Source organism: Carassius carassius, chromosome 7 (assembly GCF_963082965.1).
Source record: "Carassius carassius chromosome 7, fCarCar2.1, whole genome shotgun sequence".
NCBI lineage: Eukaryota > Metazoa > Chordata > Actinopteri > Cypriniformes > Cyprinidae > Carassius > Carassius carassius.
In genome coordinates, this window is record NC_081761.1 from 32,745,301 (window position 1) to 32,770,926 (window position 25,626).

Consider the following 25,626-nt stretch of genomic DNA (forward strand, 5'->3'; position numbering starts at 1 on the left):
TTTGTTATGGTGCAATCAAGGGTGACGTTCTGTTACTTTAGAAGGACATTAAAGAGATCCTTCACCCAAAAATTTAAATTCTGTCATCATTTACTCATCCTCATGTCGTTCCAAACCTGACCATAAACCAAACCATAAAAGAAGATATTTTGAAGATTGCTGGTAATCAAACAGTTGGTGGTTGCCATTGACTTCCATAGTGTATTTTTTTTTTTTACCAGCAATCTTTTAAAAATATCTTCTTCCATGTTCAACATAAGAAAGCAACTCATACAGGTTTGGAATGACATAAGGGTGAGTAAATGATGACAGAATTTCCATTTTTGGGTAAACTATCCCTTTAATGGCGGTTTGGGGTCAGTAAGATTTTTTGTAATAAATTAATACTCCAGCAAGGATGCGTTAAAAAAAGTAAAATTGACAATTATAATGTTACAAATGATTACAAATGCTATTCTTTTGAACTTTCCTATTCAGTAAAAAAATTATAATGGTTTCACAAAAATATTAAGCAACACAACTGTTTTAAACATTGATGATTAATATTTCAACAGTTGATTGATCAGCAAATCAGTATAATATTGTTTCTGACACCATCTATATTGGGTGTCAGGATGTCACTGGACCTCGTCCCATCACGTACAGCTCCTCGTTGCCTCTAATATTGACTCCTCCGGGGCTCTGGTGTCATGTTTAGCAGTGGTCAGTCTGTCTCAGTCGGAGATGGAGCTCTTCCCAGCAGGGAGCTGATTTGGCTAGACCGAAGCCTGTCTCGCGCTCGTCCTCTCATTTCTCCATAAACCCCTCTGAGGCCGAGCCACCAATCAACTGCTGAAATGGATTATACATCCTACCCAACCGCAACCGAGCAGAACCATGGGAAAACAGGCAGTGTTGGAACAGGTGCTGGAGGGAGAGGGCAGAGAGACGCGGGGATGCTGGCTGTTCATTACACTCCCACACACGTCCTCTCGTTTCACAGAGGGCTGTGAACACTGATCTATATATATAACTGGATCGCTCATCGCGTTCTAAACTGCCAACAGACAGTGAAGCCACCGGAAGTGTTCGATCCGCCATCTTACTAATCCCTACCAGCAGAGAGCACCATTGATTTACATTCAAACCGCTGTCCTAAACTAACTGATTTTGAAGCAAATCAATCAAATCAGATTCGTTTTTATGTTATGTGTATGTAAATTCATCTTTGCTTCAGATGTTATCTGCAGTGTTTACGGTCTTTTGGGGCAGTATAAACGATATATTCAAATCATTTAGGTGGGTGTGTCTGCTGCGCACTGACGACACCGGTAACTGATCCAACACAAAATATAGCATATTTCTTTATGAACATAATTTTTCAGGAAGTGTTAAACATGAACGTATTAGTATCGGAAATGGATTTTAATATATTGCAATGGACAATACAATTATGTTGTTAATATTTCTCTATAAATGAAAAGCTTAACTTACTGTCTGGGAAATAAAGCTTCTAAATCCGTAGTGTGTATAGTCATTTATTTCTCTGAATAAATTCAGATTTCAGAGTTAGCAGTTTGTAGTTTGTTATATATGTTGAGGTCGTGTCCGTCTGATGGTTATCGTGTTCATGTTCGCTACTAGTGATGTGTCGTTCGTGAACGAATCGTTCTTTTTGAACAAATCTCTTAGGTGAACGAATCGTTCTCATTCACGCAATCCACTGACTCATATTTCTCGTTCACAGAAGTTCCTCCCTCCACAGCAGCGCGGCGCTATTAGCAGCGCATGCGCAGCTCAGTGAACCGGGTAGCTCCGTAAACTGTTTCATCCTGTCAAAGAGTTACTCAACCTCGAGCCAATAGCCTTCGAGTATGACATGTGATGGAGCATGTGATTTGTTGAATGTAGTGAACTAATACGCCCTTCAATGAACGAGTTTCATATGAGTCTGAACGAGATCTAGAGATCTTATCGTTCGTGAATGAAATGACTGATCTGATACCCATGTCGTTCGTGAACGAGCTGAATGATTTAGTACATCTCGTTCGTGAATGAAATGACTGAACTGGCACACATGTCGTTCGCAAAAGAGTTCAATGAACGGATACATGCAAAATGCAAAACGCAGTTACAGGTACTGTGCACATACGCTTGTTTTGATATTTAGTATACAGAACTCCATGTTTAATCCCCGATGTATGAATGTGAATATATAATATACAAACTGTCTGACCAAACAATTAAAATGCTAATTAGGCAAAAAAACCTTGTGCTTTGTTCATCTGAACAACTTTATTAGACTTTATATATTGAATGCGATTATGCATACATTTTAATAAAGCCAGATCAGTTTTTGTAACACGTGAATACGTTTGTTGACTTAAGACATAACACATAATACACTCTTTTTTGCCATCTGCTGGCATATTTTGTGTAATACGAAGAAATGATCACTGAACGAATCAGTGAACGATTCTGAACGAATCATTTTGGTGAACGAACTGAAAATGAACGAATCTCTTGAAAGAATTATAATTTCCACCACTATTCGCTACTGTAATGAACGTAGCTTTTTAATAAGTAGGGGAAATTCGCGACCTTTAAAAAAAAAAACTGTTTACATACCTAGGGTGTTTGCATTGTAATAATGTACAGAGATACTTCATATTTATAAAAGCTGACTTGTTAGGTGATGTTTTCTAATTTAAATCATACAATTTCCTTTTAATTCAATAGAACGTTTACGCACACCAGGGATCACCAATATGGCGACGCAGCGGCTTCACTTTCATGACGTCATGAGCAATCCAGTTCTATATTATAGATCAGTGGCTGTGGAGCAAAGGCCTGAATGACAAAAACAGGTTCCCTCTGATGAATTTAACAATCGCTGAGGTGTTTTATTGGGAATTATAAAAGGGCCCGTGCTGTTTGTTCATATTAATCACATTGTTGCTCATGTAAAAATGTTTTTTGTGCAAGAATGAGTGTTCATTCTTTCTGTTCCTTTCAGCTGTATGCGATCCCGTGGTTCCTTACAATGTTCACACGTAAGTATCAGTGACTCCTTGGCAAGATTTCATAATTTCATAATTATTTTCTGGATGGATTATAGCTAATGCACTAAAGAATAATAACAAATAGGACCTTATTTTGAAGTGTTAAGGGCTGCTCACACCAAGAACGATAACTAAAAAGATAACGATATTAGCGTCCACACCAGCGAACGATATCGTCTTGTCATTCTAAGCGCACGTCTGCTGCTTTAAATTCTCGAGCTCGTTACGGTAGTATAGATTCTGTTTGGCTGTCAATATTTTTATTGTTCATCAGCTGGAAAAAATAGTTCTGAAAGTGATTCTATATTGTTATACTTGTGGTGTGAACTCCACAAGATTTTTTTGAACTATATCCTATCGTTATCGGTATATCGTTATCGGTATATCGTTATTGTGCTTGGTGTGAACGGGCCTTTACTGTCCCTTTTTCTCCTGAAGTTGACTGGTTTCTTTTTGTTCGGTGGAATAAAAAAACTTCAAATTAAGGTTGCAAAAACACTGTTAAGACGATCCAGTTGGTCAAATTATAGAAGGACATATAACCTTGGCGGTAATTATAGTGATTTGCACTGTAGTAATTTATGGCATGTTGAATTGTTCTGATTACATCTTTGATGATGATAAATGCGTCAGATTTGTTCTTTTTGCATTTCCAACACAATAAGCACTGATGGACTAATTGTGCATTGTTTAATCATACATTCTGAAATGTGTAGTATCTTATGATAAAACACACAATAATAATAAAATAAATAATAATAATAAAAACAGTAGTATTTTGCATATTATTAATATTACATTAGCAACAAATATTTGCATTAATAATGTACAAATTATTTTTCATTGTTGTTGTTATTAATAATCATAATAAATTAATAATTTATTGTTATCAATAAATATTAATAATGTAAAACTACTGTGTAATAAACATTTGAACATTTGTATGACCTTTTTGAAATAATAACATTATATAAATGTCTTTTTTATTTTTATTTTTTATTTTTTTATGTGGATCGTTCCAGTTCTGGAATCTGAAATCAGAAATTACACAATATAGCAACAGCCATGATACAGAAGGCCTGTTGACCATATTAATGCGCAGCTGTTACAGTGCAAAGGCTGCAAAATAACTCATTTCTTGTCCCATTTCCTCTGCAGATGTGTTCCCCCTGCACAAGATCTTCCACCTGTGGGACACTCTGCTTTTGGGAAACTCCTCTTTCCCCTTCTGCATCGGTGTAGCTATTCTACAGCAGCTGAGGGACCGTCTGCTGGCCAACGGCTTCAACGAGTGCATACTGCTCTTCTCAGACCTGCCTGGTAAGAGTCACCAGTGCACATGCACATTTTCTTTTCTTTTACATATTCCTTTGTAGCATTTTATTATTTTTTTCCATACTAAAGTCCATCTACTGTATATTGTTACTTGTAGGTTTTCTTGTAGCAAATACAATGATTTAGTTTCTCGCGACCATTTCTGACCTGACAAGCTGTTGCTGCTGTACCTTTAAGACTTCTGCGTGTAAATGATATGCGTTATGTTTAGGTAACCTCTGTGTGCCAGTGTAGTTCAGACTTTCATTCATCAGGCCAAGTTGTTGAATATTGAACAGGCATTGATATGTCAACATGGGTGGTTGTATGCTGATGACAGTTTCTAAATTACTTGTTTTGCTGTTTGGTTAGCATAAATTAGCATTTTGAAGGAACATTTCTGCATAGTACATTGAGCTTTTATTTAAAAGCTTCAAAGTTCATTTTATTGGAAAGATCCCATTTTGACCCCATCAACTGAGTAAAGGTCTTGTCACAACATTTTGAATAAATCAAAAAATATATTTATGGAAAATGAAAATGTTATCGCTTGTTCACCCTCATGTTATTCCAAAGAATAACTTTCTTTAATGGATTTGAATATTATAAACGTGTTAGTGTGTTATGTGTAAGCCAGGTTAAAGAGGTTCTAGATTGAAACTGACAGAGTGTGTCTGCCTCCTGAACAATGTTAGGTAGGTTATTCCAGAGTTTGGCGCTAATTAGGAAAAGGATCTGCTGCCCGCAGATGATTTTGATATTCTAAGTATAATCAAATTGCCAGAGTTTTGAGAACGCAGCAGATGTGTAGAACTATAGTGCAATAAGAGCTTGTTAAAATACTGAGGTGCTAATCCATTCAGGGCTTTATAAGTAATACGCAAGATTTAAAAATCTATACAATGTTTGATAGAGAGGTAGTGCAGTGTTGACAGAACTGGGCTAATATGGTCATACTTCCTGGTTCTAGTAAGAACTCTAGCTGCTGCATTTTGGAACAGCTGGAGTTTGTTTATAAAGCGTGCAGAAATGTGACTACAGTTATGTAGAGCAGGTGCATTGTGGCTCTTTATTCAATTAATTATTCGTTTTTAAGTTATTTAAAAACTAAAAGTTTTTGTTTTATGGGGAGAATAAAAATAAAATGAAATAAAAATGTTAAAAAAATGAAAATGATGATTATTTTCCAACTAACGTCAATAAGTTGAAATACTAGAATTTCTAAAACTAAAATAAAAATATAAATAGAAGCTAAATAGATATTTTACAAAAAAACTAATACAATTTAAAAAGCACTTATTGAAATGATTGGATTTCTTCAACAAAATTTCACAGAGCAATGATACCTGTGACTAGAATTATGTAGAGCAGGTGGGTTGTGGATAAATCTATTGCATACTATAGAAATGCTAAATAAATTGCTACAAATATTTTTATTAACTGAATAAATATATGAAAAAAATCCAATACCTCATGTTATTCCATAATAATGAATTCTTTATTAAATTCATTCTCAATTTTTACGTTATTTGTTGAAAACCCTAAAACCTAAAACTAAAAGTTAAAACTTTTTGTTTTATTTGACAAAAAAAAGTGTTTTCACATTCTCCATTACAATATTTTCAAACCGATATATGACTTCTTGGAATCAGACAAAAAATGTCGATTAAGTCAGCAGAGTTGATTTTGAGAATATGTTTGATTAAAATCTATATTAAAACCTACTGTAATGCATGGATCTAATATAACGTTCATTCATGTAAATCATAACAGATTATGTTTGTTTGAATCCTGCCAAGACATATTTCACAATGATGCACTTTATAGGGAAGGCGCGCCTTATGCATGCAGTTTGTAAATGTCAGTCAGCCGATTGATTTGTTTTCATCAGCATGGGTTTAGAATCATATATTACTGTTTTGGACTCATGTCACTGAGAATTTGATATGAATATTCACAAAGCTGGAATGCTGTGCTTTGCAACAACAGACCTGCATCTTGTGGTAAGAAGCAGCAACAGTTATCCAGTGAACATAGAAAAAAGTATTCCTTCCAGAAAATGTACAGATAGCGATCATTTTAGATGTTTAATAACTATTTGGAGCATTGGGATTGCTAGAAGAGGGTTTAATAAACATTTTTTGTGGGGGTGAGGGGGGGTTGGAACAGTAAAGGGAGATGCTGACGGAAAGCTGCAAGCCATGACAACCATTATTGAAGAGGAGAAAAGTATGAGACCACCTTACTCCAAGAATTGTAGAGCAGTGAGATTTCATAACATCAGGCAGGAGATGAGTGCGCTGAAGTCCCAGTTTAAGGAGGCAGGAGAGAGTAAGTGCATTGGCATAGCTCCGCTGATGTTTATCCTGTGAAAGTAGATCAGGGTCCGATGCCGAGCAGAGGGGCATCGGAGGCGCTGTCGTGAAAGGGATATGCTGCTTTTATAGCCGATCCCTTTAAGTTTGCTAAGGATTTGCTGGGGCAGAAGCATAGTGGAAAGCTGGTCTGTTCACATGGAGAATACATCCATATACAATACATACAGCAATCCTAAAATAGAACAGGAGTTGGATTAGTGTGACATCTTTATAGAGTCTCCTGGACCAGAGTCACAGTTTCACTTGTCAGAGCTGCAGTTCTCATACAAAGAGTACAAAAACTGCCCCAAACTCCTTTTTCATCTGTGGCAGATTCTGCTAGTTTTCTGTAGATGGGTAATCCCAGAGCATTGGCGAGTGGCTGAAGGGGTATGGATCCCAAAGGAGGAAAACTCAACTCGTATAGATCAGTTCTGCATAATCTCCCTGCTGAGCATAGAAGCAAAGATCTTCTTCAGTGCTGTCTTCAATCGAATCGCACCTATTTGGCAGAAAACACCTATATCGATATGTCTGTACAAAAGGGCAGAGTTGCAGGTATTCCAGCGACAACCACCAATCAGGGCTTTTATGGATGATCTTACAGTCACCATAGAATCAATCCCAGGATGTCGGTGGATTTTACAGGGCCTAGAGGAGCTAATGAAGTGCCCGTATGCATTTAAAACCTGACAAATCAAGATCATTGGTACTGAAGAAAGGGAAGGTGGAAGATAAACTAAGATTCCACATTGCAGGCACAGCCATTCCAATTATATCAGAAAAGCCAGTCAAGAGTCTAGGCAAGGTGTTCGACAGTTCTTTTCAGTTCTGGCTTGCCAGGGAAGTTTAAAGCCTGGGTATACCAGCACGGCATTCTCCCTAGAATACTGTGGCCCCTTCTTGTATATGAAGTACTGATTACAACAGTTGAGATCTTGAAGAAGTAAGTTAGTTGCTACCTCAGGAGATGGCTGGGGTTGCTGAAGAGCCTGAGCAGCATCGTGCTTTATGGACATCAAAACAAGCGGCAACTACCTTTCAAATCCTTAAAGTTCAAAGTAACAAGAACTATAGAAGTGTTACAATACAGGAACTAAAGAGTCCAGAAAGTAGCCTAAGCAGGGATCTAAGTGACGACTGGCAGAAAATGGATGGAAGAAGAGGCTGTTAAGAAGGCAGAGGAAAGGTTGGGATCCTTTCCGGCACCACATGTGAACCTCATCAGAAGGAAGAAAAGGAACAGCCTTGTTCAGGAGGAGGTGAGAGCAACTGTGGAGGAGATCCTGCAGGGCAGTGGGAATGAAACAACAAGGAGCCTGGACTAAATGGGCGGAAGCAATAGATAGAAAAGTTACCTGGATGGAGCTTTGGAATGATGAGCCACTTATGGGGAAAAGTAGAGTCACCAGCATACCCACTGTGCTCCAAGTGAGGAATTCTGGAGCATATTTTGAGCTGCTGCCCAGAGGCATTTGGAGAAGGCTGGTACCGATGGAGGCACAAACGAGTCCTGAAGACCATTGTTGAAGTTATCAACATGGGAGTTGAAAGGGCAAAGTGGTCCCGACCCTCCAAGCAGAGAATTAACTTCGTCAGAGTTGTAGAGAAGGAAATCTGCAGGCATACTGGCCTCTGCAAAGGACTGGCAACTGCTAGTGGACCTAGAAAAACAGCTGAAGTTCCCTAGTCATATTGTAGTTACCATCGGAATCCACAAAACAAGTTGTGCTGCTGGAACTGACCGTCTGACCAAGATTGCTTGGAATAAGCTTTTCACTTAAGCAACAGAGAGGGCTTCAAGGTGGCTATGGCTAAAAAGAGGAGAGCCATGGAGTACTAAGTGTCCAGCCAGCTGGACACAAGCTGGGGTCTGATCAGCCACAGCTGGGTCACCTGGAGGAGGGTGTATGATGTCGAAACACCCGATAATTCCAGGAACTTCACTGATGATGTATCCAGCGGCATCAGAAGATGTATGTGCACAACATTTGTGAAAACCTCAAATTCGACTAAAACGGAAATTTTTCACATCTTTTGCTTGTAGCTCAAAATTAGACTGTGCGCATCCTGACTCATTTTGACTGCATGGGTCACAAATGTAAATATTTAAGAAATGAAAAATAAACATGGTTTCTTTTCCAACAAACTTAGATAAGCTCAAATACTAAAATTTCTAAAACTAAAATAAAAATGTAAATAGAAGCTAAATAGAAATGTAACAAAAAAGGGTAATTTTTTTTATAAGCACGTCAAAACAGATCACGTGGATTCCTGATAAAATTACTGAATTTCGCCCACAAAATTTTACTGAGCAATGATAAATGTGGCCACACCTCAAGTATATGCTAGAATTATTAAGAGCAGGTGCACTGTGGGTAAATCCTCTTTACACTATAGAAACACTGTGTGTAGTGCTGAGAAACAGACAGTCGCTGTGGACCCAGACTTGGAAACTGCAGAGTGATGCACACCTGTCTGGTTAGGTGCACTTTGCCTCCCCTCTGTCAAACAATGTGCTTTATTCCCTGTAAGCTTCCTGACGCCGGGACTCAGTTGGGACTTGTTTGCGATGAGCTCAGGATAAGTTATGCGGCTCATGCCGTTCTTTCCATGTGGTATGCTGGGAGAGGCAGCAGGCACCAATGGGCCTGATGAGTGGTGTTTTGGTCAGGACAGCTCTGTGTGTTTCCTCTGGCATCTGCTTGCCACTATTCCGCGAGGTTGCTGTCAACACTGAGCTGCGCGGCGTGGCTGAAGTGATGGACGATGATTGAGTCTAATGTAAGGGAATTAGCTGGGAGCATTCAGCGCTGCAGGAACGCTGATGGTGTGTATACTCAGCCACAATGCAGGGATTACTTCCCAAAATAATGTGGAAAATATCACGTTAGCGTGGCAGTTGAAAGCAGGACAATTTCTGTAACTTGTCGCTGTATCTTTCAGGCTAAAACTTACTAGTGTTAACAATGGTTAGGTTTAAAACTGTATTTATTTATAATTTTTTTACATTTGTGTGTGTGTGTGTGTGTGTGTGTGTGAAAAGGTAAAAAAGGGCAGGAGAGCGGCATTTAAATGTCTTTTTCTTATTTAATTGGCAATAGATATGCATGGTGATAATACTTTCTGTTTTTCCCACCATCTAAGATAATGTCTATTCCACTTTAGTTTGTATATATTTAAATACATTTTTGAATCTCTAGAAAATAAAGACACAAAACCATATTTAAATGGGTAGGACACAAAACAAAACAAAATTAAATTAAATAAAACAATTACAAATTTAGAAAATAAATATACAGAACCATATATAAAGGGCTGGGGCACAAAATAAAATAAAATAAAATAAAATGTTTTGTTTCAGTTGTCGGTTCAGCTATTCCCTTACAGGTGCAATATGTATTATTTTCTAATTTACATGCTTTGTACACAAAAATATGAATAGTAGATTTGACTTGGTAGTCAGATAATAGACGAAGACTCATCTTGGTAACTAAAACTACAATTATTCAAATATTAAATATTAATTTTAGGAATTTCAATAAAGCTGAAATAAAAATATATAAATATTAAATAATAATCATTTTTAATTGTTGACTTCACAAGTAACTGAAATGTTGAAGTACTAAAATTACTACAACTGAAATAAAAATCTTAATAGAAGTTAAACAGAACTATTACAAAAAAGTAATAAAAATCCAACTAAAATAAAAAAAGTATATAATGCTAAAATAAGTAATATCAGTGATATACAAATACATTTTATTCTATATTGATCTTTTTTAAATACAAATTTTATTTTACTTACTGTGACCAACATGTCAAGATCACATGAGCAGTTTATTTTTTCATTCAGCCAAGTTAATGAACTGAAACACCTGAGCATCTGTTTGTTTGAGGCTAATGCTGTTATATGAGTGGTTTGAGAAGATGAATATGAACCATAAACACTTACTGCACCTTTAAAGCTAAAACATGCAGCACTAATGGCACCAAACAGAAATGCAAAATTAGAGATTAGGATCATGACAAAGATGAGTATGATTTCACAGGATGCCTGATTCTGTAATGTCTGTCAGGTGGTGCTAGGGCTGATTCCAAATCAAAAAGCAAAAGAAAAGCAAAATTCTAAAGAAATCAACTTTAACATCAGCAAAACCATTGCACCAGCAATCACAGAGAAATCTAGACATGTCAGCGATGTTCAACAGAAGCCCGTGAGACACGCCATTACTCCGTCCTGTCAGGAGACAAATATCCAGCTGGAAGCAAAGCACAAATCACATTTTGACAAAAAGAGGATCTGACTACAAGTGGCTAATAAGCATCTGTCACTGACAAGTCTGGAAATAGCTTCAGAGGTTTTACAGGACAGTCTTCTATCAGATATTGCTGAAAACTTGACAGAATCAGACAATGCGAGGGATGCACTGAGGTTTGATCAGTTCCTCAAGCCAGATTAACCAGTGGCTCTGTGTCAAAACCTGTTTCTCAGTGTTATATCATGTACATCTGCCTGCCTGCAGGAGCTTCTGGAGTCTAACGGCACATAGCTGACTGGATTAGGAATAAGCTGCCTGGGTATGCTATATATATATATACATACATACATATATAAATGGACTAAATCAGCTCTGGCATCCATCATCCATCGTAAATCAGTGCTGTTGGATATTTTCTTCCATGAAAAAGAGTGCTGTACATACTGTTTGATCTCTTATTTTGTAATATTTGTTTACATTTTTTGTTGTGATGACATTTTATTACCTCCTCATGCTAACACGGTCTCATTTTTTTAAAAACATGCAGATGATTTTGATTCTGTCTGTTCTTTCTGTAGACAAATAAGGATATATAAAAATATGAGATGGGAAAATTGTTTGCAAATCTAATTTAAAGCTCATTTATAAAAACATGTTCGAACAGTAGTACAAAATATGTATTTTATGTATGTATGAAAATGGCAAGTGGGGTAATAATGAAATTCATTTTAAATACATATAAATCTTTTCCTTGAGTGTACACATCTTCATTATTTTCATAATTTGTTATTATTAATATTATTATTTTTTTGGACAAATTACATGATTTCTTTTCAAATATGACATCTGCTTAAGATTGTCTGAATTAAAATAATAATAATAATACTGATATTTACAAAACATCATTAAGGGGTCTACAAAGGTTCGCTTTCTAATATCATTTTCAATTGTTTTTTAAATAGTAATATTTTAAACTAAAACTACCACTGTTTTTGAAAAGATAATAATAAATTATTATACCAGTCTACTTGCAGGGAGAAAAAGTTCCATTAATTGAAGTACTTGGAAAAACTTTATTACTATCTCCAGAGTTTTACACCACCTTGCTATATTCTTTTAAAAATATCAAAATATATATATATATATATATATATATATATATATTTTTTTTTTTTTTTTGAAACATCGCACTAGAGGCGTTTTCCAATAATTGGAGTCTGTATTAAGCATTTTTAATGCAACTTCATAGATGAAAAAGTTATCATCATTGATCCGTGTGTTATGCTTTCTATGCTGTTAAATATCTTGGTTTTACCATGCTACCATGGTAATAGCAGTGTTTTGGGACATATCCTGGCATTACCTTTGTATCTGTTTTATGGGATGTAAAGTGTTAGTTCTGTAGTATCCTTTGATGTTTTTTGGAGTATTAATATCATAACTATAAAAGTCACAAAATACCACGGCATGTTAAAGTCCTAATCTATTATGACATGGTACCGCCACAACACTTTTGCAAGGCTCAGCTAGTTGTCTCAGTTGGATTTTGTGCTTCAGAGAAAGACTTTATGAGAATTATTTACAAACATGTCACATTATTTCTCTCGGGGAAGTCTGTAAAAGTTGCCTGGGGTTTTTTGGGCATATGCAAAGCATCAATATTCATAGAACAGGGAATTTGTTTCAAAGCAGAACTTTTGTCAGCTTACTGACTAGTAACGTTATGCTGCGAAAACCCACGAACGCACAGGCTCTCCGAGAATTAAACTCCTTTGAAAGTTTTGCTTTTGAAGCAGAGGATGGGTTTGAACGGAGGTCTCCAGGGATTGATGTTTCTTCTCTTTTCTGTCTGTAATTGTGACAGCAGTGTAATTAACACCGCGTGGGGCGGTAGTTCTGACGAACGCGGAAGAACATGCAGACACTTACGTTTGAGAAGGTCACGGATGTCGTTTCCTCCACCACATGCTGTTGAGTTGTCTAATGCATGCCTCAAATGCCTCAATTTACCTCACATGCAACTGCGCCTGCCTCTGCTGTTACAGGATCTCCCTGGCAGGCATCCATGATGTGGGCCGTTATCTCACATCTTGAGATTGTTTCGCTTCGTTTTTCTCCAGATCGCTGGTTTTAAATGGCTATTTCCTCGTCACAGAGGAGCGAGTGGCATTAAACATTTAAAAGCCATTGGAAGGAGACTGGTGTATCCAAACGGGGTGCAGGTCGATACTGCTGAGATTTTGGGATTACATTTTTCTGTTCTTTTTCGCTGGCAAGCCACATGAAAAGTCTGAGGGAGAAAACTCCTTTTATAGGTAAAATATGTTTCCTTGCTGCTTACCAGCTTCTTCTCGTTTTGCTGTAGTCTTTCAGACTTAAACACACACACACATTTTACTGTATTAGTGAGTTTTTATATGCAAAAAGTTTTAAATCTAACTCTCAAACCTGTTAATATAGTAGATTTAAAGCAAAACTTGATTTTATTTGGTCCAAAAATGTGGTCCTTCCAAGTTGAATTACAAAACCTGCACACAAATAGTAATCAGAAGCACTTGTTCCTCCATTGAGATTATACATTTTTACGGAGATCCAGCCAACATTGCACAAACATATATGAATCACTGACTATAATTTTTACTAAAGAGCATGTGAGGAGTGCAAGAACATGAAATTCTCCATTACCACAATGCTGCAGTTGTTATTGTTTGCCATTGCATTGTTATATGGTTGCTTTGGAGTTCTAGGTGGTCTCAGTTCACTTCAATCAAGTTCATGTTTTTATATAGCGCTTTTCATGATACACATCGTCGCAAAGCAACTTAGCAGAAAATGATTCTAAAGGAACAAATTCAAAGATGTTATAATGAAAATATCATAAAAGCATTCCATATGCACTACATTTCCAAATCTTAAGGAGCTGTGCAAGAGCTTTTTGTGTTGAGCAGACTGACATTTCAGGTGTTCTACCTTGGTATTCTTCACTGCTGAATCATTGATTCATTGAGTACTGAATCAGTCTGCGTAGAATGAATCAAGCAATGCTGTTGTAATAAAGGCACTTGTTACTCTCGTTTTACACTGTTCTCATTAAAGTGCATTATTCATTTATGCCCAAAGCATTCAATAAAACATTTTTCTATTGAGACTTTAAGCACAGTCATCACATTCCTCGATCCTAGCATGTTTGTTTGACCCACTTGTTGCTACATGACATACATTTATTTTGCACACTGTTAGCACTAAATATAGAGTTGGTGAATCAGTGCCTTGCAATTCCTGCCTCCTGTACACAAACGTCTCAACTTGTTAATAACATGTTACCATTCTTCTTATTATTATTATTATCTCATGCAGGTTACTAATTAAACTATAGAGATTGGGTTTGTATGTGTCCCTGAGTGTTTTGTTTTGGCCACAACTGCAGATCCCTTTCGGTAGTAAGTTATATTTCTCTGGAGTAAAGTCTTGGAGGTGAATTTTCCTCCGCTGTCTTTTTTCATTCCCTCATAAAGAGGTTTTAACTAACTGTTATCACCTTTATCAAGGTTTTTTTTCCTTCCCTTCTTATATCTCATGGAAACCGTGTGGAAAACGTTGGCAGTGATGAAATGGATTCATGAGCCGATAGGTGTTAAATGGCCCAGGTTCACTCTCTTTGCACTTTGTCATTATTTTGTAGACTCTGAATAGACATGCGAACATCAATCCATTCTGGCAAGAGAAGCCGTGAAGCACCGGGTGATGTTCGGTGTAAGCGATCGACCAGTGAACATTTGTAAAGGTCCTTACTGATGTTATTATCTATAAAGGAGTGTGGATGATAGCAGAATTCATTTAAAAAAAATCTTTCAAATATTCTAATCTAATATTTCTGCATTAATATGACCTTCAGATAAAAGATCTGCACTCACTATTCAAATTTTAATTTTGCAGCAGAGCAATGGACAATCAAACTTTTCAGCAACAAATTTTTTTCAGTGGATCATGCAAGATCCAAATCATAAGACCCAAAACATCATCCGATTTTCACACAAGTCTAGAAAGTAAACAAAGAGAACCCAATCATATATTTTCTTTGACATTTATTTATTCAGAAAAATGATCTGTGATTGGCAAAGGTATGTGAATCTCTAGGATTAGCGGTTGATTTGAAGAGTCGAATCTGTTCACAGGTGTTTTCATTCAGGTGTCAGTGTCTGCCCTGTTTTACTTAAAGAACTGGGATCTATCCAAGTTCGATCATGTTTGTGGAAGTGAATCATGGCATGAACAAAGGAAATCTCTAAGGGACCTCAGACAAAGAGTTGGTGTTGCTCATCAGGCTGAAAAAGGTTACAAAGCTATCTCTAAAGAGTTTGGACTCCACAAACCCGCAGTCAGACAGATGGGGTACAAATGGAGGAAATCCAAGACCACTGTTAATTTCCCCAGGAGTGGTCCACCAACAAAGATCACTCCAAAAGCAAGACATCTAATAGTTGGAGAGGTTGCAAAAGACTCCAAGGTAACTTCTAAGCAACTAGAGGCCTTTCTCATATTTGCTTGGCATGGCTTGAAACTGATCCCATCTGTGAAATATGGTGGTGGTAATTTCATGGTTTGGGCCTGTTTTTCTGCATCTGGGCCCGGACGGCTTGCCATCATTGATGGAACAATGAATTCTGAACTATACCAGCAAAATTGAAAGGAAAATGTCAGGATGTCTGTCCGAGAAACTGAGTCTCAAGAGAAAGTAGGCCATGCAGCAAGACAATGACCCCGAGCACACAAGCTGTTTCAGGATGTCCAAGTCAAAGTCCAGACCTTAATCCATTTGAAATGTTGTGGAAGGAGCTGAAGCAAGCAGTTCATAGAAGGAAACCCTCCAACATCAGACTTGAAGTGGTTTTGTAATGAAAAATGGGCTTAAATTCATACAAAATGTTGTGCAGGACTGATCAGCAGTTACAAGAAATGTTTGGATGCAGTTATTCCTACTTTTACAAGGCACAGATATGTACCACTGGATCATTTTCCTTTTTACTTTTCAGGACTTATGTGAAAATCTTATGATATTTTGGGTCATATTAATGCAGAATAATAGAAAATTCTAAAGGGTTCACAAACTTTCCAGCAGCACTACTTGTATCAAATGAATGAAATGTAAAATATGGTCTATTTTGGAATAAATATTTTATAGTTTTCTTTCCCTCTACCTTTCAGAATTTTTTGTTTTTCAACAAGGATTCATTTAATTGATCGAAAGTAATGCTCGCATATTATTATAGCCCAGTTTGTGCTGATTACATTGAGATTAGACTTTATCCATTTAGATATTTATAAGAAACTGAAAAAAGCACAAATGTCAGGGCATGGCAAAACTTCTCCAGGCCCCAAAAATACCCTTAGATTCCAGAGGGTTAAGATATCTACCAAAAAATAAAGTTACAAAAGATTTCTATTTCAAATAAATTCCCCCAAAAATCAAAGAATTCCCACTAAAATATTAAGCAGCACAACAGTTTTCAGCATTGATGAGAAGAAATGTTTCTTGAAAACCAAATATTAGAATGATTTCTAAAGGGCCATGTGATACTGAAGACAAAAATGGGAAAATTCAGCTTTGCATCACAGGAATAAATTACATTTTAAAATATATTTGAATAGAAAATGGTAATCTTAATTTGTAATGATTTTTGCATTTTAATAAAATAATTACAGCCTTGGTAAACATAAGAGGCTTCTATCTCACTGACCCCAATCTTTTGAACATTAGTGTATATTGTTTTAGTTTTTAACATTTTTAAACTGAATATTTCTAGTAATTGACAACAGATTCGGCTATGGATCAATGCAGATACTGTACAATTTCATATTATAAATTCTGGCTGCTTGTTCATTCTGAAAATAAAAATCTTTCACCACAAGATTCAGTTATTCATGAGGTACCCTTTCACAAATTTACCGTGCTAACCATAGTTTACGAAACATCATAGCTAATACAGTAATTATGATTACAAGCATAATAATAATGTCTATTCCATATCCATATTTTGCTGATTTCACTCCTTCAACCGCATCCGATGACTTCAGGAAAAGTTAGTAGTCTGTCATTTAGTTCTTATCCCACTTTCCCACTGAATCCAGATGACTCCTTCATGCATGTATATTTCATGCCATCTGAAAGTCTGATTAACGTCTGCAGCTAATACTGTGACAAAAGTTGTGTTTATAAAGATGGGATGTGGAATGCATAACCAAATCTGTCCTTCGATCACATGATATTTGTCTTGGCTACACTGATGGTGGAGGCGTTTCATGCAACATTCATGCAATGTGACTGGATGTCTTCACTCATTCCTTCCATGCCACTGTGTAGGGTTGGGATTCGAGAGCGCTGTGGATTGAATGTGGGTCGTACGTGGGGTGTCAAGGACCCCTGGTGCATGCACTGTTCGGTTCGATTGGGAGGATGTTATATTACTGTTATGGCAGAGGTGACGATGCTCTGTAATTATGATGTGCGCGTGTCTTGAACTTCCAGATGCGTCTGTCTTTCTTCATCTCTGCCTGTAGATTTGGGTCAGTGTAAGGTGGGAAGGGGAGGTGATGGTTGGAGGAGAGGTGTATCATCTGTCACGGTCTCTAATGCACTGACTGATTGGTGCATCATCTCTCATGCTGTTTGCATTCATTTTCCTCCTCCTCTATCTGTTCCAAAGCCTTCCTTGCCATCTTAATTGCAAAAGAGCCTCAAAGGTGACTGATTTGAAACCCATCACATAGACAGAATCTCTGTTTGCCATACAAATAGCAATTTTCAGATAGTAGGCAACACAGTAGTTGTTTTTTTTCTCTCTCTTGCCTTTATTACTTCAGAGGACAGTAATCACAGCCTCTCAGTGAAAGTCCAGTGTTTATAATCCAGTATTCAGATCATATCCTCTTAAATAAAACGAAGCTGTCACACTCGGCTCGATTTAAATAGTAGCCCAAGCATACTAAACCACTTCATTAGGGATACTTTTTTTGTCGCTAACAGGATAGAAAGTGAGTGAGATGGCGAGGAAAGGATTCCTGATTTGTTTATATTATCCATGTGAACTTTAATCTCCGGTTTAAGGCGCATGGATCAAGAGAGCTGGCTTTGCATTTGAAGGAAGCAGCTGAATCTCCTCTTCTTCTCTTTCTCTGCTGCTGGGAGAGTGTGAATGAAGTGTTGATGTCTTCGCTGAGTTTGTTTGTGACTGAATGAAGCATTGGCAGAGTGTCAGAGTCTTTGGATCAGCTGGAGGGCAACTCTCTGGAGAGGCTTTCCAAGGTCATCCAAGGTTAATTAGACGGAAGTTAGAAAGTCTGTAATTCTCCTGCGGCTTTGCCATATGAGCGTAAAGTTGCTGTTCTTAGTGCTCTTAAGATATTTACATTTCCCGTAACAGCAAGTGCTAGATTCAATAGCTTAAGACTCGCTTGTCATTATGAAATAGACTTCACAATTTGTGTTTACATCACTACGGGTGCATTTTGTTTCCACAATAATATCAAGCAGCACAAATGTTTTTAACATTGATAACAGTAAATGTTTCTTGAGCATCAAATCAACATATTAGAATGACACTGAGGCCAGGAGTAATGAAAAATTCTGCATTGCATCGCAGGAATAAATTACTTTTTAAAATGTGTTCTAAGAGGAAACAAGTTATTTTAAATTGTAATAATATTTTACAATATTACCATATTTTTAGTCAATTAAAAACATAAGAGACCCTAAACTTTTGACTTGTTTATGTAGTGATATTTCTCTTTGCTGTTTTGTCAGAGGTCGACATTGAACGCTGTGTCCGGGAATCCATCAACCTCTTCTGTTGGACTCCTAAAAGTGCCACTTATCGCCAGCATGCCCAGCCAAACAAACCTGCCAGTGACAGCAACAGCTTCGGGAAAGCACCTTCCTATTACTCTACAGAATATCAAGACCTGACCAAAACAGACCTGGTAAGTGTCCCAGATCTACCTTTTACCTCGGCGTACCTCGGCTCCATAATCTCCTCAGAAAAAAAGGTTGTCTTACTGTATTAGGATGCTGGATGCATTTTAAAAGATTATTTAATGTGACCGAACCTTATAGTGGAGAAGGCCAACAAATAACTTCTTCTCACAATAACGCTTCTTCTCTCTTATATTACTGTCATGAGAGTAGTTGCTATTGAAGATATAAAGGTAGAAACCCTAAACAACAGAGTGACCTTTATTACAGTAATCGCCTTCGACATCTTGCTGTGTTCCTTTTGCCCTTTTGGACTTGAAAATGTCTGTGTGCCGAGAGCTGAAGTCGGAGATAGAGCCAATTACCCATTTCTAATCAAAGGATCCATGAAGGTTTGCGGTCAGAAGAGTAGCGAATTTAGCCACTGATGAGTTCAGCTGCCCACTGGTCATTTCCTAATGAGATGCTTTAGCTCGCTAGTAAACATTCAAGTGCCAAGGGAAACTGGAAGTCAAAATATGGGAGGTTTTATTTCAGATTTGTAGGCCTGTACACAATGAAACTCAATAACACGAAACTATGGAAGATTTGCATACAGTGGAAGTCTGTGGTGTCCAGTGTTGTTTTAAACCCCACTGACTTTTATGAACTGGACAAAAACTGGACTCAAGTTTAGAAATGCATACATTTCACCAATAAATCACATCTTCCAGGAGTTGTTGAGTAGGTAGCAAAGCTGGAGGTCATAATTCAGATTTCAGCTCAGTTTCTTTATCATTTCCAACATAAGGAATTTCAGCTACATTTGTTCTGGATGTCTGAAGTTTCTGCTCAAAACTCCCATGTAGGCTACAGACATCAGTTGACCTCAATTGGCTCGAATGCCGCCGTTAATTTGTCAAAGTATGTCCTAATGCATGTGAGAGTTCAGCCTTTACCCATAAATATTCCATCCTCTTCTCTCATCCAACCTTTCCGATGACCTAACCTTCTGATTGTGCTTGTAACTCTTCCTGTCATATTATGAAAATCTCCTGGTTGACATATACTAAAGACCAAAGGTAATACAAAGACTTTTCATATTCTTATCATAAGCTACTTTTAAACACATTAGACTACTATGTAAGTACTGTCATTGAGAAATCACTCTCGCAACTTTTTTTTTCAATTATTATTGTTTATAATTTAGCCTCCAAAATTTCTTCTTTGTTTCACATTTTGCCTATTTCATACGTAATGGGACAAAATGTAATAGTGAAGATGAAACATTGGGCCTTCACATATTTGAAATTTAATTGGTGCTTCTGCACAACCAGGATAATAATGATCAGTTAATGATGATCAGATTGACACCACTTAATAAATATAATAATCCAACCAGATAATTAAAACAGTTTGCTTAGTCAGAAACAGTGCCATATTTATTTATTTATTACAGGTTGTCTTGTTATCATTAAATAACTGATATTAACACTTCTGGAGAAGCTTGTGAGTCTTTAAAAAAATGCATTTCTTATCACAGATATGACTGGTTATGTATCATGAGGATGTGAGATGTATTTGGAGTCACACACTGAGAGCATCTATCTAACCTTTTACCTCTTTGTGCTTGGCTCTCTGTTTGAGATTCATCAGCGATGGGCCCAAGGCAGTGCTGAGCTTCACAAACACTCATCTGTTGACCTAATCTCTTTCTTTTCTCTAACTGAACACAGCGTGATGTCTGGAAATGCACCGCTTCAGCGATATATAGCTACATCCGTATCTGTGAAAGGCTGAGAAATGCTCATGGTCTCACATGCCTACACACTCGCATAAACATTTACATTTTATCATCTTGGCGAATGCATTCTTGCATAAGCAATTAACCACAAAGTGTAGAAGGTACATAACTGGGTAGAAAGTGTCATCAGAACAGATTTGGAGAAATGTAGCATTGCATCACTCAACAAGAGATCCTCTGCAGTGAATGGGTGCCGTCAGAATGAAAGTCCAAACAGCTGATAAAAACATCACATAAATAATCCAGGTTACACAGTAGCTTAGAAACAAGGATGTCTGTACAGAATCTGTTAGTATTCTCATTCATCTCAATGGCAGTTATGCATTTAAATCAAGTGACTAAATAGTCTTCAGTACATGTTTTGAAACACTTTTCTGTGTTATAGTTTTAGACCCATTCTCCTGTGTCATATAAGACTATTTGAGTTCTTATTTCTTTTCTATTTGGTCTTCTATTTATTCATCCTTTGTCATGCATTTTCCTCTGTGCAGAATCACTTGTTTTTTTCTCTAGCTGTGCTCCGGGTGGTAAATGGTGCGGTTAGGCCTGCTGTTGATTGTCATCTCCTGGTCATTAGAGCATGATGTGTCTGCTGAACAAGCTCTCTGCTCTCTCTTTTTGTCGGCCATCTGACAGGCGCCATCACTAAAGCCTGACTCCAACAAGTCTGAACTTGCAGCTAAACTTTCTGTCTGCAGCCGTGTGTTTGTGTGTGTGTGTGTGTCTGTGATAGAGATGATGATACCAGTTTCTTCAGCTGAATCAGAGAAACATCATGTGTACACGGCTGAATGCATTTTTGAGCAACACTTAGTAGTTGTAGATGGTCGTGCTCTGAAATTAGTTTCATGATGAATAGTAATAACTATAACGTGCCTTTTATTGCGATGGTTACTGACTGCAATAAAATATAATCAAATGGTCATACCTGATATGGATGCATAACTCACTGAAATGTGTTATGTAAAATAGAAACCGATTTCTGTGATTGAATTCCCATTTCCCATTTGGTGCAAAATGAAAATTCCAAATCAGTAATGCAATTTAGTTTTGCCATTTTCTGTACTAGTCTGAACGTTTTATTTAAACAAATGTGTAATTTGCAGAATTAGAATCTATTATCTGAACTGGACTGATATGTTGATGAAAGGGTAGAGAAATGATCATTTCTGCATTGCATTTCAGCCAATTTCAATAGTTTTGAAATTTTTTTTCTTGCTGTGTTCATCAGTCATTTCATCATAACAGGTCTTTGCAATTCAGAAGTTCTGAGATTGTATATACAATTTTTCACAAAGGCTCAGAAAGGCTGTATTTATTATTTATTTATACAGTAATATTGTGAAATATTATTACAACTTAAATTTTTTTTTATATATATATTTGATTATATTGTAAAATGCATTTATTCCTGCAATCAAAGCTGGATTTTCAGCATCTTTACTTCAGTCTTCAGTGTCATGTGGTCCTTCAGAAATCATTCTAACATGCTGATTTGCTGCTCAAAAACAAACAAACAAAAAACAAATATATATACAGTATATATACCAGGGATGGGAAGATTCACCGATTTGCATCGGTGCATCGACAAATTCAACATAAGTTAACAATGCGATGCATCGATTTAAAAATTTGCATCAGATACAAGTTGGCATTTGTATTGCAATGCATCGCTTCTAACATATCTGCATATACTGTCACTTTTGCATCAAAAGATCCATGTAGATTTACAAGAGAATCCTGATGCTGATTGAGTTCTCTGCAGACTCATTTCTGAGCTTTATTTCTTCCACTCCTTCAGAAAGTTCTAGCAATTGTTCATTAAAGTCTCAGCCATTAAACACACAGTGACTTCAGTTCATTTTGTAAAGAATCCAACCTCCATTACTTGGGCTTTACTAGATGCTTTTAAAGGCTATTTATGGCTTGTTAAGTGAATAAGCTAGTTAACTCAATAACTCAATAACACGATTCTCAGTAATACGCCACTCCAACACAAAGAGCCAAAGAACTGTGGGTAATCCTCTTAAAAACATTCCCTTCGGGCTGTGTACTCGTCCTTTGTGTCAGCCTGTTAATGATCAATGTTCGTAATGACAAAGTGCAAATGAATTCTCGGTGAACTGAGGTCATTGTCACAACCAAAAACTTTGAAGCGAAGGGACCTGTACTTTAGTCTGAAATAGTCAGTACTCCTGTACTGGACCCTTTTCAATCAGTTTTGCTGTTCATTTTGTTGTGTGCATTGGTATGTTGTTGGCCTTTTAAGTTACATGGCATGTGGTATTAATGCCGTCCATTAGTTTCTGGTTGTTCCATTGTCATTGTGTTTCATGTGTTGGATAGGAAACTGACAACTGTAATGAAGTATATAATCTTCCAGCTCTGTAGAAATAAGTTTTTAAAAAAAAACACACCAACAAAAGCAATATATTCGCAATAAGCCACCAAAACTCCCACTGTTATGTTATTGGTATTAGATGTTGATTCTACAGAAACAAAAATGCATTTCATTTTAATAGTTAAAAATAAACAATCATGCACATTGTCATCTTGTTCACTAGTTTTATGGCACTATTATTTGGGAAGCTGGTTTGGAATAATATTTTTCTATGAAAAGTTTTATGCAAATATTTTTGAATTGAGTTGAAAATGTTTTTATATTCTAATATTAGGTGGAAAAAAACAATACACTTCTAATTTATTACATATATTTCTATATACATTTAAATATAAAGTAATACATATTTTTAAATATAATATTTATTTTTTATTTAATGCAGTGATAAATAAAAGCTGATCATTTATTTTTATCCATTTACTGTGCATGGAAATATATGGCTGCCTTTATATTTTAGGGAGGATAAGATTATCATCATAATATATAGTAATCATCATATTTGTGGGTACTTGGCACTAAACATTTTGAAAATACTTGAAGCATACTGTTAGGCATGATCTAACAATATCAACCCAAATAATTTGGCAGTTTATCTGGGCAATGGAATTATTTTGCACACAACAAAATGCATGTTTATTTTTTATTTTGTTTATTTATTTATTATTTTTTAAGTATATTCCATTTTTTAGGTGGCATGTGACGCTAGGCTCTGATTGGTCAGGAGAGGGGAAGTGAGCAGACCATTGTCTCATTCCCTCAGTCTAAGATCTGTATTATTATTCTGATTCCAGACTTTCTTTTAGACTCTGTTGTGTGGCAGCCTAAACGTATCACCTATTCCACCGCAGCCAGATGTTGGATGGTTAAATCCCTCTCATGCACCACAGGACATCGTCACATGACTGAATTGATGCAAGATCTTCATTTGTCATCATTTTTGATAGAAGATAGCATATATCTTTTGACAGCTCCTGTAATGTAGATGTTAAGCCCTTCAAACACAAGCTTGTTTTCAGATTTGCACTGGTAATCCTTTTCAGACCATAAATACCCACTGGAATGTTTGCATGGTTTTGGTTATTTCTCCATTTTTAAAGCCAGCTCCTTTCAGCTTTGAGACAAAACATTTCCCGCTTCGACCGATCAGACCAGCTCATTGTCTTTCGAATCGCTTGCCGTTCTCTGAAACCGCAGAGCATCCAAACAGGCAAGTTCACGGCCTATTGAAATGTCACCACTGATAATAAAAGGTCAAGACTCTTGCCTGCATTTAGAGCGTCTGAAACCAGGGGACAAGGGCCTCCTTTAGGCAATGATGAGAATGCCACGGGCCCTGCGGATCTAATGCACTTTAATACCAGAATCCATTGGACATCAGCCGCCCTCCATTCCTCAAACTTACCTCCATTGCTAAGGTGACCTCATAGGTAATTGGCTGCACTCTGTGGGAGGCTGGGTACTCCGTGACTGATTGGACTGATTTCATGGGCTACTGAACATTGACATTTACGAGATATCCCCCCACCTCACTGCCCTTTCCTGTGCTGTTGCTCTTTGTTTCAGAGTCCTGCACTGAGAAGTGAGGAATTCAGCGATAATGCGCATTGTTATTAGGGCTTTTACTGTTTATGCAGTGTGGCTCACTGGTGCTTTTCACAAGCATAAGATTTGGCTAATCAATTGCACCATTTAGTAGTTGGAAATAAATTCTAAAAAGCATTTTTTCATCACAGTGGTCATGCTTTCCACAATCATAAGATGTCACTAAACAACTAGATTAATCAATTTGCTTTATACATGCTGTATTGCTCTATGACATTGCTTATACAAACTAATACAGCAAAACAGCGAAAATACTTAATAAAATAATTGGCTAATTTTAGAACTAAATTGCAAAAGGGCAAAAGACGATATAAATATGTACATTAAACTTCAATAGCACTACGGTATGACTGGATTTGACCATTTTAAATTCAAATGTCAATCATGAATCATGGTGGTATTATAGATGTTTAAATAAGTAGAGAATTTACTATACCGTTTACACTGTGATAGATTAATTTAAGATATGTTTCTCTGAAATTACATGCTTATAAGTTGTCTGATCCTATGCAGTTTTGATTCTCAAGTATGACAGTATGTTTCTTCCCAGACATTCCAAGTCCCGACAAATGCCGATTCAACATGTTAAATGGGCAAAGCGATGCCATTGAATATATTTTTTAGAACATCTTTACTTATCTAAAGAAGCTTTTCCCTTTTATAAAGAACCTTTTGTGCAATGGAAAGATTTTGTGCAATGGAAAGACTTTTAAAGTTCTTGGTACCATACTGTACTTGAGCCAATAAAGAACATTATTTTTAACAGTGGCAATCAAACCCATAATCTCAGCAATGCTATGACTTTAGCTGTTTGAGCTACAGAATGCAGATAAAGATGTATAGCTCATTCTACTGGAAATCATGACAGTATTGCTAAAGAAAGGGATTTTTATAAAA

General features: G+C 36.8%; 1 protein-coding gene across 1 annotated transcript in view; it reads left to right on the top strand.

Annotated features, from left to right (window-relative positions):
- The window catches only part of tbck (TBC1 domain containing kinase), a 46,497-nt gene that overhangs the window by 16,606 nt on the left and 4,265 nt on the right, over positions 1–25,626 (top strand). Inside the window, exons 21-23 of the mRNA XM_059554632.1 lie at positions 2,996–3,032; positions 4,200–4,361; positions 18,776–18,951. Coding sequence (XP_059410615.1) covers positions 2,996–3,032; positions 4,200–4,361; positions 18,776–18,951 — 375 coding nt within the window. The remainder of the gene's footprint in view (positions 1–2,995; positions 3,033–4,199; positions 4,362–18,775; positions 18,952–25,626) is intronic.